This window comes from Erythrolamprus reginae, chromosome 1 (assembly GCF_031021105.1).
Source record: "Erythrolamprus reginae isolate rEryReg1 chromosome 1, rEryReg1.hap1, whole genome shotgun sequence".
Taxonomy (NCBI): Eukaryota; Metazoa; Chordata; class Lepidosauria; order Squamata; family Dipsadidae; genus Erythrolamprus; species Erythrolamprus reginae.
In genome coordinates this window covers 268,584,528-268,601,148 of record NC_091950.1, presented here as the reverse complement: position 1 = coordinate 268,601,148, position 16,621 = coordinate 268,584,528, and the positions used below count along the sequence as shown (strand labels likewise).

At 40.0% G+C, this 16,621-nt stretch overlaps 1 protein-coding gene across 1 annotated transcript in view; it reads left to right on the top strand.

The window, feature by feature from the left end:
• Positions 1 to 590: 590 nt before the first annotated feature.
• Positions 591 to 16,621, top strand: part of ADAM17 (ADAM metallopeptidase domain 17) — a 44,433-nt gene continuing 28,402 nt past the window's right edge. The window contains exons 1-8 of the mRNA XM_070732966.1: positions 591 to 888; positions 5,153 to 5,285; positions 5,726 to 5,859; positions 7,427 to 7,515; positions 8,275 to 8,443; positions 10,825 to 10,955; positions 13,892 to 13,981; positions 15,866 to 15,973. Of these exons, the coding sequence (XP_070589067.1) occupies positions 768 to 888; positions 5,153 to 5,285; positions 5,726 to 5,859; positions 7,427 to 7,515; positions 8,275 to 8,443; positions 10,825 to 10,955; positions 13,892 to 13,981; positions 15,866 to 15,973 (975 nt within the window). The 5' untranslated portion in view covers positions 591 to 767. The remainder of the gene's footprint in view (positions 889 to 5,152; positions 5,286 to 5,725; positions 5,860 to 7,426; positions 7,516 to 8,274; positions 8,444 to 10,824; positions 10,956 to 13,891; positions 13,982 to 15,865; positions 15,974 to 16,621) is intronic.

The following is a 16,621-nucleotide window of genomic DNA, read 5'->3' as shown; positions in this document are numbered from 1 at the left end:
CCCCTTTGGGGGTCAAATGACCATTTCACAGGGGTCACCTAAGACCAAGGGAAAACACAAATTTCCCATGGTGTTAGGAACTAAAGCTTCTATTCTGGCGCATCGGAACATATTTTTACAACCCGACCAATCAGGCGCTTACAGTGGGGGTGTCCCTCTGAGCTCCCTGCCAATCAGCTTAAAGCTCTGTTGGGAGAATTGACCCTAGACTTATGGTTGGGGGTCACCACAACATGAGGAACTGTATTAAGGGGTCGCGGCATTAGAAAGGTTGAGAATCACCCAAAATACCCTGCTTTGGCTCCAATCTATTTTTGGTGATTCTTTATTATGCTTTATTTATGGTGATGTAACTATTTGATATATGGAGGAGGAAAATACAAATCTTAAAATAAAAGAAAGAAAAGGGGGGGAAAGTGCATTTATTTTTTATTCCCCCGAGACCAAAACTAACTCGCCGCAGCTCCCGCCCCCTTATTCGACCTCAAGGAGCTGCTTAACAATGAGGAGCGAAACCAAAACGGAGCCACGCCCCCTGCCCCCCCCCCCCCGGCCGGCGTCGCCGGGAGACGCTCCTCCCCTTCCCGAGCGGAACAAAATGGCGGCCGCCCTGCCGGCCCATCATGCCTCGCGGGAGGCCGGCTCGTCATCCGTGTGTGTGGGAAAGAGACAGAGAGCCGCCCAGGGGGCCGGAGGAAGAAGGTGGTACGGTCGGCTGATGCGACCGGGAAGGAAGGAAGGAATTCTGCCGCTGCCGTCCGGAGACCATGCCGCCTCCGTCCCGCTCCGGTCGGCAGCTGTTGCTCGCTTTCGTACTGCTGCTGCCGCCGGTAGCACTCGGGGCTTCCGCCCAGCTACCCCGGGGTGGGCATCGGGAGTCGCGATTCGGTGAGTGCTTGCTTCGCTCGCTACCCCCCCTCCTGCTTTCGTTCCGTCCGGGGTGGCGCAAACCGGGACGAATCCCCGCCTGCATCCCACCGGGGGTCTCCGTTAGGTTTCCTCCCGGCTCGAAGCGCTCCTCTGGGTGCGGTGTTAAAGTGTTGGGGTGCGGCGGGGCAAAGCGCTGGCCGTCGCGGAGAGTTTCTGGAAAGAAGCTGGAACTGTTTCTCCATCCGGGAAAAGCCCGCCTTGCAGTGGCGGTCATTTTGCGACTCTTTTAACGGGAGCGACGCCTGGGATCAGCCTGCGGTTTCCTGGGAAGGGATAACTTTTGGGGAACTTTTGAGGCGTGCAGCGGGGGAGGGGTGTAACTCGTTGGCCAGGGAGGGGGCTGCTCATAGTTGTAACACGGTTGAAGGGAGTATGTAAGGGGGGAAAAGGAGGAAGTCCTCTTCTTGGGGGTGGAACAGGAGTAGGCAAAGTTGGCTCTTCTATAACTGGTGGACTTCAACTCCCAGAATTCCTGAGCCAATCATGCTAGCTCAGGAATTCTGGGAGTCGAAGTCCACATGTCATAGAAGAGCTTACCCCTGGGGTGGGAAGATGATGAGTGCTGGAATGGCTCTCCCTAGAAAATACACCAATTCCACATACTCCACTTATGGCCAGAACCAAACCCAACATTGCTGTTGTTAGGTGAAACGTTTGTTGAGTGAGTTTTTGTCCCATGTTAACCGCCTTACAAACAGAATTGGGTGGAAATATGGTTAGTCTTTGATTTAGGATTACAATTGAGCCCAAAATTGATGTTGCTTAAGTGAGAAATTTGTAAAGTGAGTTTTTCTTCCATTTTTATGACCTTTCTTGCCACATTTGTTAAGTGAATCACTGCAGTTGTTAACTTTAGGTGGCTCTCCAAGTACACTCTTTTTTGGGGGGGTAAATAGTTTTTATTAAATGATTTACATTTAAAAAGAAAACAATACAAAAAAGCAAATGAAACAAAGAAAAAAAAACACACCAGGACAAACAACTATTCAATATAAGCAATACAATAAGAGTAATTTTACAACAATTAATATCAATGATTTATATTTGTATAATTTTTATAATTCACACATTTCTATATTTTCCACTAACAGCTTTCCTTTTAAACTCAGTAGTTATAATTATACTAGCATACTACACTGCTCAAAAATATAAAGAGAACACTTAAACAACAGAGTATAACTCCAAGTAAATCAAGCTTCTGTGAAATCAAACTGTCCACTTAGGAAGCAACACTGATTGACAATCAATTTCACCTGCTGTGGTGTGCATTCAACTTTGTACAGAATGAAGTATTCAATGAGAATATTTCATTCATTCAGATCTAGGATGTGTTATTTGAGTGTTCCCTGCATTTCTTTGAGCAGAATATATAAGGTAACGTATCTATTAATGGATTAGGTATCTGAGACTTTCAAAGGGAGATTGGACTGCCATTTGTCCGAAATGTTGTAGGGCAATGATGGCAAACCTATGGCATGGGTGCCACAGGTGGCATGCGGAACCATATCTGAGGACACGTGAGGCATTGCTCTATGTCAGCTGATTTTCAGCCTTCTTTTTGGCCATTTTTGCTCTCCCTAGGCTTCAGCAAAGCCTCCTGAACCCTGGGGACAGTGAAAAATGGCCCAATAGGCTTACTAGAAGTTCGGAGGCTTCAGTGAGATCTATGTGCATGCGCAGGATGGCAGTTTGGGGATTGTGTGCATACACAGGGACAGTGCAGGGGCTGTGCGCATGCACAGGGGAAGGGCATTGTATTATGAGTGTGGGCATGCATGCACACATGCGCACACACCCTTTTTGCACCCGAGTCAAAGAAGGTTCGCCATCACTGGTGTAGGGACTCCTGCTTGAGGGGGGGGGGGGGAGGTTGGACTAGATCAGTGTTTCCCAACCTTGGCAACTTGAAGATATCTGGACTTCAACTCCCAGAATTCCCCAGCCATTTGCTGGCTTGGAAACTCTGGGAGTTGAAGTCCAAATATCTTCAAGTTGCCAAGGTTGGGAAACACTGGACTAGATGATCTACAAGGTCCCTTCCAACTCTAATAATCTACCGTATATCCTCGAGTATAAGCCGACCCGAGTATAAGCCGAGGCACCAATTTTTGCCACAAAAACTGGGAAAACGTATTGACCCGAGTATAAGCCGAGGTTAGAAAATGCAGTGGCTACTGGTAACTTATAAAAATGGAAAACAATAAAATTACATTAATTGAGACATGTTTTAGAATATTTATTTTAAAGAAAACCAGTAAACTAGCTCTGTAAATTTAAAAGAGGGTAAACAAATTAACAATATTAACAATAAATTAAAAAGTAAAAAAAGTAGCTCGATCAGGAACAAAGCTAAAACCTAAGAGTTAAAATCCTTCAAAACTGGATTCCTTCTCATCATTAATTGGATTTACATTATTGTTCTGTTTTTATATATGCTGTGAGCCACCCTGAGTCCTTGGAGAGGGATTGCATACAAATCCAATTAAATAAATAAACAAACAAACAAACAAACAAATAAGTGTATCCAAAGAAGAGCTTCAGCATTAGCTGCTGTGAGGTTATCAGCATAGAAAACCAAATAGATAGATAGATAGATAGATAGATAGATAGATAGATAGATAGATATAGATAGAAAGATAGACAGACAGACAGAAAAATAGATAGATAGATAGATAGAAATAGATAGATATAGATAGAAAGATAGATAGACAGACAGAAAAATAGATAGATAGATAGATAGATAGATAGAAATAGATAGATAGATAGATATAGATAGAAAGATAGATAGACAGACAGACAGACAGATAGAAAAATAGATAGATAGATAGATATAGATAGAAAGATAGACAGACAGACAGATAGATAGAAAAATAGATAGATAGAAAGATAGACAGATAGAAAAAGAATTCCTGTCTAGCTCTGCCTCATAACACATTATTAGATCCTATCCAAGCAAGGACAGCAACTACCACAAAATACCATTTTTTAAACAGTTTAAATCCTTTCAAAGGAGGGGGAGGAGAATCTGACAGCAGGGGGCCTTTTTAATCCGACTCACCATTGCAAATGGCTGCCTTCTTTGCTTGAGCTGGAGCTAGGGAGAGGAACTACGGCGTGCCAGAGGGGACAAAAGCTGGTGCCTCCTCGCTCTGGCTCAAGCAATGGCGCCCTCGTGTGGTGACTTTGTCAATGACCCGAATATAAGCCGAGGCTGTGTTTTTCAGCCCATTTTTGGGGCTAAAAAACTCGGCTTATACTCGAGTATATACGGTAATAGCTCAGTTGTTGAGTGAATCTGGCTTCCCCATTAACTTTGTCAGAAGTTTAATCACATGACCCCTGAACAGTGCAACTGCCCTAAATACATGCCAGTTACCAAATGTTTCAGTTTTGACCATATGACCATGGAGATGCTCCATGTGAAAAACAGTCATATGTCTTTTTTTTTTCAGAACTGTAAACACAGCCATAGGTGATTTCGTATACAGCTAAATGTTGAACAGGTATAAAAACTCACCTTATGGCAGATGAGGTACATCTTTATTATAGGGAGCTTAGGGCTCCCTTTACAGTATAAAAATCACACATATAAATTAAGAGTTTTCACTTGAGGTTGTATTATTGAACAATACTGTACTGTATGGATAGACACAAAATAGCTTCAGATGCTCATAAAAGATCTTTTTAAAGATCTTAAATGTGTATTATTTTTTCTGGTAGAAGAAACAAGTAGTTGTAACTCTTAAGAGATATCTCTGGAATGGGGTGTGGAGTTTTGAGTTACAGTTCCTGATTTTCTGTTATAGTTTTCCAGTATAACCATTTACTCATGCTCTTTGTCATTTCCATAGAGTTCTTAAAAGGATATAATTATGGGTATATACATTTCATATTGGCACTTTCTTGTGAGTGAAATGAGACATTAAAAGTTTTTGTTATATTTTGTTATATAAAAGAGACATTAGTAGTTTTTGTTATATTCCACATAACAAAAACTAAATATTTTCAGGAGCATGAGTAATGAACACAGTATAGTTTTCTAAATTAAATCACAAAAATCCAAATTAGTGAGACTGAGGCATACGGGTTACATAGTGCAGCTTCAATAAAAGATAGGCTTGGATACTCCTTTTTAACAGTGCATCTTGTTCTATTTAGTAATAGGCCAATACTTCACTCTATATATGTTGTGGTTAAGCCTTCACATTATTTTTCCCTCCAGAGAGATTGGGGTCTGTTCTTTCAGACTATGATATTCTTTCGGTGTCCAACATCCAACAACATTCAGTAAGACGAAGAGATCTCCAACCTGCATCCCATATAGAAAAGCTTGTTAGTTTTTCAGCGTTGCATAGGTATGATTTTTTTCCCCTAATTAAATGCAGAATCTGGCTGGATCAGCCTTGTTTATTTATGTATTGCTACAATCAGGTATTATCTGGATAGTAGGGAACATTATGTCTATTAGTAACAAAAAGGAAATTATTTTAGGTCCTTTATAATGTAAGATAATATATACTGTATGTCATTGGCTTTCACCTACAATGTATTGGCAAGCATGATAGTTCAGTATCTAAAGCTCAAACTTTAAATCTCTTTTAATAATATATTGATTTATGTTCTTAAACAGTTATCTCTGGTTTGAAAATTGAAAAACAGTTTATGCTCAAACTGTTAGTTAACATTCTTGATGCTGCTTGTCATCAATTTCATAGAGAGCCATGTGCAACAATTCCTAATACTTTGTGCATTGAAAAATAAAGTGTTTTAGATATATCTGAAATTATTTTTACAGGCATTTTAAGTTATATTTAACATCAACACCTGACCATTTTTCAAAAAACTTTCAAGCGCTTATTCTTGATGGCCAAGGCAATGAAAGAGAGTATCATGTACAATGGCAAGAATTTTTCAAAGGCCATATTGTTGGTAAGTGCGTACAAGTAAGTGTTGCTTGCTAGCATCATTGTTCAGTTGCTAAGATGTGTTGAAATCTTCGCAACCCCATGGACCATAGCGCACCAGGCGCTTCTGTGCTCCACTGTCTTGCGGGTTTGCCCAAATTCATGTTTGTGGTGGCGATGACACCATCCAACCATCTCATCCTCTGCAGTTTCCTTATCTCTTTGCCTTCAATCTTTCTCAGTGTTGGGGTGTTTTTTTAATGAGTCCTCTCTTCTCATTAGGCGGCCAAGGTCTTTTGAGTTTCAGCTGCAGTATCTGCAGTACTTCCAAAGAATACCCAGGGTTGGTTTCCTTTAGGATTAGTAGCATATAAAAAGTCATATTGGATTTGTTAAAAATGGGCAAACTGCCATGATCTGGAATACCATAAACAACTTTCTGTTCTGGAAAAATTAATCTCAGAGCACAACAAACTGCTATTAGAACAGCCAAACCGCACTACAGATTTTACAAACAGCTACTGGGAAAGCACAAATAGACCTGTTACTAGAGCCTGTTGGCATAATAAATCTTTATTACTTATATTCAAAAATGTTTTCACTAGATAGCTTATAATACACTAGAATCATGCCCTAATTCTTAGAGGCTAAGATGACTAAGACTACATAAACAGTGGAAATCTAAATAAACTCATTACAACTTTTGATTTCAGCATATACCATATTTTTCAAAGCATAAGACACACCTTAGTTTTTGGGGAGGAAAATAGGGAAAAATAATTTGCCTATTGGATATTAATCTGGCTAGTTCAACCAACCAACATGGCTATAGAGCTTGATTTTGTTCCAAAAATGAACTGGGAGGCCATGAATATCATCTAAAAATAATATAGGGTTATTATAATCCTTAGGTTCAGTTAGCAGTCTTGCTGTTATACAGGTACTTCTTGGGTTATAACAGTAGTGCTGTACAATGGGGATTTACAATAGGTCCTCAGAGTTGCAGCCATCACAGTGTCTCTGGGCTCCTGTCTCACAGTTATGACATTGCAGGAAGTTATGATCAGATGATCACAGCTTCCAATACTCCCTGCTACCTATTATTTACTTACTTCCATTATGAATTTTAAAGAAGCTCATCATTGTTTACAATAATAATGGAAGTAAGTAAATAATATATTGCTTTATATGGCTCCCATCTCACAAATGAGATTTTCAGCAGATAACAAATGCTAAAACAATAAAAATTAATACTAGCAAAGAAGAAAAAAAAATACTACAGTGGTCAACAAGCATAAACTCAACTCAAACTGAGAAAGAACTCTCAGGGGTCCATTTTGTCTTTCAAGCCCCAGGCCTTGGAGCATGTCTTTTGATATAGTTGGTCAATATACCCCAAAGATTTTCCTTGAATGTCATGACATAACCTTAAATTCATAATACAGTATGTAACTTCTTTGCAAGTGGGTGCTGACATGTTACAATCTAGTATGTTTGGTTTTAAATAACTGATGTAGGATATGTTGTTTTTGTTTCAGTATAAAGTAGCTGCTGACTAAATTAATAGATCAATTTTCCCCCCTCATGTCCAGGTCAGAGTAATTCCAAAGTTATAGCTCACATAGGTGAAGACGATTTCACAGTGAGGATCAATACAGATGAAGAAGAATATAATGTTGAGGTACATCCCATTACAAAAATCTATATATAGCTGAATAATTTTTATCCCTAATTCCACGTAATAACTGCCTTTCTGTCATTGAAATTCTCAAGGTTTTTCAAATATTTTGCAAAACAGTTTAGGGTTCTTAAAATTTTACCTCTTGGCATTTTTTTCCTTTGTGAACTACCTAGAAAAACAAATTATAGTTTGTTTAGTTTTGGATAGAGCATAAAATTGTAGTTAGTGTAAACCCGAAGTGATAACTTAACAAATTTCTCATGAAGTGGATGTTGGAATGAGTAGGAATAGTATATGGCCTAAATCCTGGCTCAGTATCAATAGTAATTCTGATAAATATAATGACATTATTTTGAAACTCATCAAAGGTTCACATCTGAATGAAGCTACTTATTTTAAAATGTATATTATTTTTCAAATTCATGATTTTAAAGAGAATGCACAGAATGCTGTTTAGCTGTATTGACTAGAAATGAAGATAATTTTACCTAATGTGAAAAAAACCCCTAAATCTATTGATTACTTAGAAAGTCCCCTAAGTGGTTGGAACAGAATTAGATATACAGTATTCACAATCATAAATAATTATTTTGAAGAATATTGTGGCTTAGCATAGTTCTTCAGACTTCTGAAGCAACCATTTTTGATAAGTTACTCCACTTAAGCTGCATTTACTTAAAAGGCATTCTGTTGAATTTAGTGTACCTTACTTTTGAGCAGATATAAAAAAATACCTCTGATACTATTTTTCTATCCTAGCCCTTATGGAGATTTCTCAACAACACAGAAGATGGAAGTCTTTTGGTATATAAATCTGAAAATATTAAGGATATCTCACGATTACAATCCCCAAAAATATGTGGTTATGTCAAACTAGAAGAAGAGAATCTTTGGGGAGGAGGGCTCAAGGATAATTATGTAAGCAAAGGTAAGCATCCAATTATTTGCAGTATTTTTTTTTTCAAAATTATATAAGATTTTTTTGTAACAGCATTAGGTAATACATGTACAGAAATCATCAAGTTACAACCATTTGTTCAGCGAATGTTCAAAATTATAATAGTGCTAAAAATAATTGACTTACAACCCATGTCCTTGGTTATGGTTATTGCAGCACACCCATCACCACGTGGTCAAAATTTGGATGCTTGGCACTCACTACCTCAGAGACCATGGTTTCTTACCCACAGCTAAAGTTGTACTGTCTTCATGAAGAGATTTACGAAGATAGTACAGCTTTAGCCATGTGTAAAATATGGTCCCTGGAGAAGCTGGATCCAAAAAGTAGACAGCAAAGGCAGTGAAAAGGGTTCAAAAGGAGGCATCAATGTGAGGCGAGGTGCTTCTGCTTCAGTCAGTGGCCGGGCACAAAAGATGAAAGGTTGGTGTGGTGAACTGGAGAGAAGGCAGCCGAGTGAGTTTTGTGGTTCCGGGGTTGCTTGCCATTCCACAAAGTAAGTGAGCGGGATGAGTTGGAAGAAGTCCATTATCTTACTGGAGATGTAGAGGTCAAGTCTGGGATACTTAGATAAGATAATCTTTATTGTCACTTTTTTCTGTGAACACACTGGCACGCATTAAAAAATGAAACACTAATGACCATTTTAAAAAGAAAATGTGTACATATGTCTACGGAGAGGGGCGGCATACAAATCTAATAAATAATAATAATAATATGTATAAGTGTGTGTATAGGCATATACATATGTGCTAAACACACACACACATCACAGACCATTTATAATACATAGTGGGGGGGAAAGTCTTGAGGGTTAGCAAGGCTGATACTATATAATGTATATATACTATATAATGTTATTTTAGATTTTAATTATTAGATTTGTTACCATGTATTGTTTTTATCACTGTTGTGAGCTGCCCTGGGTCTATGGAGAGGGGCGACATACAAATCTAATAAATAATAATAATAAATAATAACAGTGATGGCAAACCTATGGCATGTGAGCTGTTGCCCTAGCTCAGTTCCAATGTGCATGTGTGTGTGTGCCAGCCAGCTGATTTTTGGCTCAGACAGAGGCTCTGGGAGGGTGTTTTTGGTTTCTAGACAGTCTAGGGAGGGAATGGGGGAGGATGTTTTTACCCTCCCTGGGCTCCAAGGAAGCCTTTGGAGCCTGGAAGGGCAAAACATGAGCTATTGGGCGCACCAGAAGTTTGGGAAACAGGCCATTTCTGGTCTCCAGAGGGCCTCTGGGGAGCGAGAAAAGCTTTTTTCAGCCTCCTCGGGCATTGAATTATGGGTGTGGGCATTCGTGCATGCGTGACAGTACATGTTATTTCGCCATCACTGCTATTTAGTATTAAACTATTACAGAATCTCGGTGCGCAATCGATTAATAACTACAACAGAGAATGCCAGATAGGCATCATAAGTTGGTGCAAGTGACATTGTTCATGTAGGATGATGCAGCGTTACAACTGCATTGACAGAAATTCCGGTCCCAATTGCGGTAGTAAATTGAGAATTACCCATACTTAAGTTGTTGTTATTATTATTATTATTATTATTATTATTATTATTATTATTATTATTAATTAGATTTGTATGCCGCCCCTCTCCAAAGACTCGGAGTGCTTCATGTTGTAACATTCATGTGATAGAATGGTGTCTCTTTCTACTACACTGAAAGCTTATAGGAAGTTTGTGTTACAATTAAGATCAGGATATTAGCATATAGTAGCTCACGGATAATATGCTCTCTGCCTGGAGTAATACCTGACCTGTTCTCACTTTATTGGAAGAAGGCAGCACATGTATGGCTTCCACATACTATTAGTGGTTGTACTCTTTATTATTTTTCTCTTTGGCTTAACAGTATTTGTATCAATCCCCGTGACCTCTTTAACAGTCTATTATTTTTAAATTTGGTTTAGCATTATGTGCTAACACTGTCTCTAGCATGAAGAAATGATTTAAGAAAGATTTAAGCAAATGATTTCTGTAGATGAATGTTCTCCTTCTACTTTCCTTGCTGTATGGGTGTGGGGAGAGAGAGAAAAAGAACACTTTTAAAACAATTGCTCTTTTCACAATCTCTTTCTCTGGATAAGTCACACAGTTATGACTGTGGAGATAAAATTGAGGAAGTTGTCTGGTAAGCCCACTAAAAGTGTGGGTGGTGGTGGTGGTGGTTAACAAATGAATAAATAGCCATAAGCAATTTCTGCAATTCCCTAAGTTTGTGCTGAACAGACAGATAATTTTATGATTAATGTGTTCACATGTTATGGAAATGTTTGATACAATAGCTGTGGATAAGTTACCTGATGACACTCCAATTATCACGATAGAAAATATTCCTCGGAGGAGAAGAGCTATTCCAGATCCCTTGAAAAATACTTGCAAGATGTTAGTGGTGGCAGATCATCGTTTCTTTAAGAATATGGGCCGTGGGGAAGAAAGTACTACCATTAACTACTTGGTAAGTGTAATTATCTGCTGTCAGTTGGCTGATGAAGTATGCCTGATTATTTTGCTACGTTTAGGATTTGGCAGGGTTGAGTAACAGGGTTTAACTAAATATTTAAGTAGTACAGTGATACCTCGTCTTACAAACGCCTTGTCATACAAACTTTTCGAGATACAAACCCAGGGTTTAAGATTTTTTTGCCTCTTCTTACAAACTATTTTCACCTTACAAACCCACCGATGCCGCTGGAATGCCCCGCCTCCAGACTTCCGATGCCAGCGAAGCACCTGTTTTTGCGCTGCTGGGAGTCCCCTGAGGCTCCCCTCCATGGGAAACCCCACCTCTGGACTTCCGTTGCCAGCGAAGTGCTCCTTTTTGCGATGCTGGTATTCCCATGCTGGGATTCCCCTGCAGCATTGCAAAAACACAGAAGTCCAGAGGTGGGGTTTCCCATGGAGGGGAACCTCAGGGGAATCCCAGCCGCGCAAAAACAGGCGCTTCGGCTTGCAAAAGGGGTGAGTTTTGGCCTTGCACGCATTAATCGCTTTTCCATTGATTCCTATGGGAAACAGTGTTTTGTCTTACAAACCTTTCACCTTAAGAACTTTGTCCCGGAACCAATTAAGTTTGTAAGACAAGGTATCACTGTATTCAGCAGATATGATTAAGGATGCACATATGAAAAATGCTTGGAATAGACAGTATCAAATATACATATAACCCTTAACTTACAACAGTTAATTTAGTGGTCATTTGAAGTTTCTACAAAGTTACATTGAAAAAAGTGACTTATGGCTGTTTCTTACACTTGTGACCATTGCAGCATCCCCATGGTCACATCATCAGAATTCAGATCTTTAGCCAGTGACTCATATTTATGATGGTTGCAGCATCGGAAACTACAAATCATGCAAAATGCAGCCACACAAGGGGTCATGCGCCTTCTCAGGTATGCCCATGTTTCTCCAGCACTCTGCGGACTGCATTGGCTGCAGTTGGTTTTCAGACACAATTCAAAGTGTTGGTTATGACCTATAAGGCCCTACATGGCATCAGACCAGATTACCTGCGGGACCGCCTCCTGTTGCATAAGTCCCAGTGACCAGTTAGGTCCCACAGAGTTGGCTTTCTCCAGGTCCTGTCAACTTAGACAATGACTTTGCTTGTCAGAAAATTGAAAAAGGAGGATTGCTTGCTTGCTTGCTTGATTGGATTTATACGGCACCCCTCACCGGGGACTTGGGGCGGCTTACAACATATAAAAAGAACAATACAATACAAATCCTGTATCCAATTAATATAAAACCCACTTATCTAATCTAAAATCCCCATTATATTAAAAATTAATCATTCCCACTCAACAACAACATACATATCATTTGTCGGCCAGGGAGCTAGAGTCTAATGGCCCCAAACCTGGCGGCATAGATGAGTCTTTAGACTCTTATGGAAGGCGAGGAGGGTGGCAGCAGTATGAATCTCTGGGGGGAGCTGATTCCAGAGGGCCAGGTCCTCTGGATTCATTTAACAACCCTGTTATTAACTTAAGAACTTACAAGTATTCATTTAACAATTGAGGCAAGAAAGGTCGTAAAACGGGGCAAGATTCAGTTAACTGCCTCACTTAGCAGCATACATTTTGGGCTCAATTGTGGTCGTAAGTCGATGGTTACCTTTGTGTTTCTTGTAAATGGCACAAACTTGCCTGTTATTCTTCAGTCCAACATACCTCAATTTATATGGAGAAAAATAATGGGAAAGAAACAGTATTGTTATTTTATTTTATTTCACGCTTTTATATACTACTGAGGGCAGCAGCCATACTAATACTCCTGCCTCCTCTTTTTCCCGCAACAGCAATTTGTCCTATAGTCACCCGGTAATTTTTATAAGGGGGGGGGGCTAGGATTCATAGTCTCTGGGTTACCTTCACCGTGACACTAAACTAGGCTTCCTTATATGAATGTTGCTTTGAACTCCTGCTTGATTAATGTAATACAAATGTAGCAAATTCAATGACTTAAATAATTAGAATGCCGTTACAGTGATCCCCCGATCATTGCGAGGGTTCCGTTCCAGGACCCCCCGCAACGAGCGGGTTTTCGCGAAGTAGCGCTGCGGAAGTAAAAACACCATCTGCGCATGCGCAGATGGTGTTTTTACTTCCGCCGCAGCAGCGAGGAGCCGAAGATTGGGGTTTCCCCGCCGCCCACGCAAACTCCTCGCTGCTGCCGCGCCCGCCGTTCCAAGGTTGGGGGTCCGGGGGCTGCTAGGAAGCCCCCCATGCCGGCGGCGACGTTTTAAAGCACCCGCGCGGCTTCCCAACTGAGCCGTCAAGCCAAGCGCCAAAGGCGAACTTCTGCGCTTGGCTTGACGGCTCAGTTGGGAAGGCGCGCGGGTGTTTTAAAACGTCGCCGCCGACATGGGGGGCTCGCTAGCACCCCCCCGAACCCCCAACCCGGGTTTGGGGGGGTGCTAGCGAGCCCCCCATGTCGGCAGCGACGTTTTAAAACACCCGCGCGCCTTCCCAACTGAGCCCTCAAGTCAAACGAACCCGGGTGGCCGGGCGAGCAGCGAGCGAACGGCGGGTGGCCGGGCGAAGGGCAGGCGAACGGCGGGCGAGCGGGTGCTGGGGGGGGGGGCTTCTCGCCCTCCCGCCAGCAAGAGGTGGAAGACCCAGGGAAGCCGCCCAGCAGCTGATCTGCCCGGCGCCATCTACGCATGCATGGCCATAGAAAAAAAGGCCGCGCATGCGCAGATGGTGTTTTGACTTCCGGGTTGAAAAATCGCAAATTAGCCTGTTCGCAATGGTCGGGAACGCAATAACCGGGGGATCACTGTATTCCCTTCTCGTGCACAGAATGTGCATTTATGTATAGATAGCCCACAATGTTAAGTTCTAATGACATGGGTTGACTGGAATCCCTTGTTTTCCTTTCTGCATTTAGATTGAATTAATAGACAGAGTGGATGACATCTATCGCAATACCTCGTGGGACAACGCCCAGTTCAAAGGTTATGGCATACAGATAGAGCAGGTATTCAAATACCTCCCGGAAGGAATGTGAACACTTTTGCTGGATGCCAGAGTGCATTCAATTCAATATTTCATTGAATTATTTAACTGTACTGTATGATACATGCAAAACATGGGATGAATTATGATGATTCCGAAGGTTATGTATTTCTTTTTTGTTCTCCTTCCCCTTTTTCTTTCTAATAGAAATGCAGATAGAGGAAGTAGCCAGGTAGTAACTTCACACAACAAGAAGAGAGGCAGCAACAGGCATTATTAGCGAGGAAAATCTTTCTTGGTATATACATTTAAAAAACCGTTGTTGGTGCTGCTACTTACTTTAAAAACATGTTCAGAAAACTTTCCTTAACTTTATATTTACATGTTAAGTTATTAAAGAAAAGCATTAGTTATTTTTTAAAAATAAAGCATAAACAATAAGAGAGTAAGCATAAGTTACTACCTTACAATCAATTAGAAAAAATTAAAATTAGAGCTTGTCGTGTAAAGAGGACATTCTACTTCTGCTGCAATAACTCCCCGAAATTCAGCAATGTTTGTTTTATCGTATTTTTCCAAATCTTCATAGTTAGTAGAGACAAAGCCATGTGAAAGGTTATTATAACAGACATGATGAGCTGAGAGTATTTCAGTCAGAAAAAAATTGACGATAGCAGTAATCATGAAAGGAAAACTCATTATAGTTGTCTTCGTTGCTAATACCTTTACCCTTTAATAACAGCAAATCTTGCTTAAATTGGAAAACTCTAACCAGAAAAAAATATCCTTCAGGCATTCCCTCGCTTTTCGCGGGGGATGCGTTTTGAGACCACCCGCGAAAGTTGAATTTCCGCGAAGTAGAGATGCGGAAGTAAATACACTATTTTTGGCTATGAACAGTATCACAAACCTTCCCTTAACACTTTAAACCTCTAAATTGCAATTTTCCATTCCCTTAGCAACCATTTAGATTATTACTCACCATGTTTATTTATTAAAGTTTATTAAAAAAATATTTATTAAAAGCAGACGAAAGTTTGGCGATGACATATGACGTCATCGGGTGGGAAAAACCGTGGTATAGGGAAAAAGCCCACAAAGTATTTTTAATTAATATTTTTGAAAAACCGTGGTATAGACTTTTCGCGAAGTTCGAACCTGCGAAAATCGAGGGAACACTGTATATAGAGTTTTAATCGTGGCACTCTCTTATTGTTGATAGCACTGATTATAATTGTGTGAAGTAGGAACCTAAGTGAATTATGCTGTTTCATATTAAACTTCTGCACCAAATATATTTCTTTTTTGTCAATAAAGATAGTAAAGAGCAGAGAGCAGTGTCATTAATCCATTTTTTTCATTGGCAAGAGAAATCCTGACCAGATATTCAAGATTTCATATAGAAAAAACAATTGTTTCCCATATAAAATAATGAAGGTAGCATATACCTGGCAATGTTCTGATTATTTTTTTGCCACTATTACTCCAAAATTGTTTTCTTTTTAAAATCAGTCTTACTGGATATAGTTGCAAATTCTATTCAACCTTCTAAAAGTATTTACCAATATTAACCAAATTTAGAATTGTTGAGATTTAGGTTTTAGCTCCCAAAATTTAAAAGCTTGATATGGGCTTGTAATGCTGAAGGATTTGTTTGGATATGCTTATTTTACTCAAGAAACAAAAATGTGTTTTCTTTCACAAAATAAATCATTTTAGAAACTTTCTGTTTGAGTGATAGCTTCCTGGGGGGGGCGGGGGGAGTGTAAACATAATATAAAAGTATGAATTACTATGAGTCTTTGCCAATGAGTAATGGCATGTTCATTAAAAAGCTGAAGCATTATTTTGAACTGTTTTTCTGTTTTTACAAAGTTTCTAAATGTTTTATTTCTGTTTAATAAAGATTATTGTTCATAGTGAGCCAGAGAATTCTAAACAAAAACACTATAACATGGCCAAAAGTCAGCCTGATGAAGAGAAGGATGCCTGGGAAGTCAAGCAGCTGCTAGAGGTAGATTTTTGTGTGCGTGTGTGCATTTTAAATGATAAAATTAGGTATAAATGATTTCTTTTTTGACTCAGGTAAGATTGGGGGAATCTCCAAACTACAATATATTTTAAGGAAGTTGATAACTGAATACCGATGTCTTAGAAGAACTTGAATGATTAAAGATAAATAAGGCAATGGGTCCAGATGGCATCCACCCCAGAGTTCTTAAAGAACTCAGATCTGTCATTACTACCCCCCTGACTGATTTGTTTAACCAATCCTTGTTAACAGGAGAAGTTCCTGAGGATTGGAAAATGGCCAGTGTTGTGCCTATTCACAAGAAGGGCAGTAGAGAAGAAGCTGGTAACTACAGGCCAGTTAGCTTGACATCAGTTGTAGTTAAAATGATGGAGACTCTACTCAAAAAGAGGATAAATCAGCACCTAAAAACAATAACTTATTGGACCCAAATCAGCATGGCTTTACTGAAGGCAAATCATGTCAGACTAATCTCATTGATTTCTTTGACTATGTCACAAAGGTGTTGGATGAAGGTGGTGCCGTGGATATTGCCTACCTGGACTTCAGCAAAGCCTTTGATACGGTTCCACATAAAGAGCTGATAGATAAATTAGTGAAGATTGGACTTAATCCCTGGATAGTTCAATG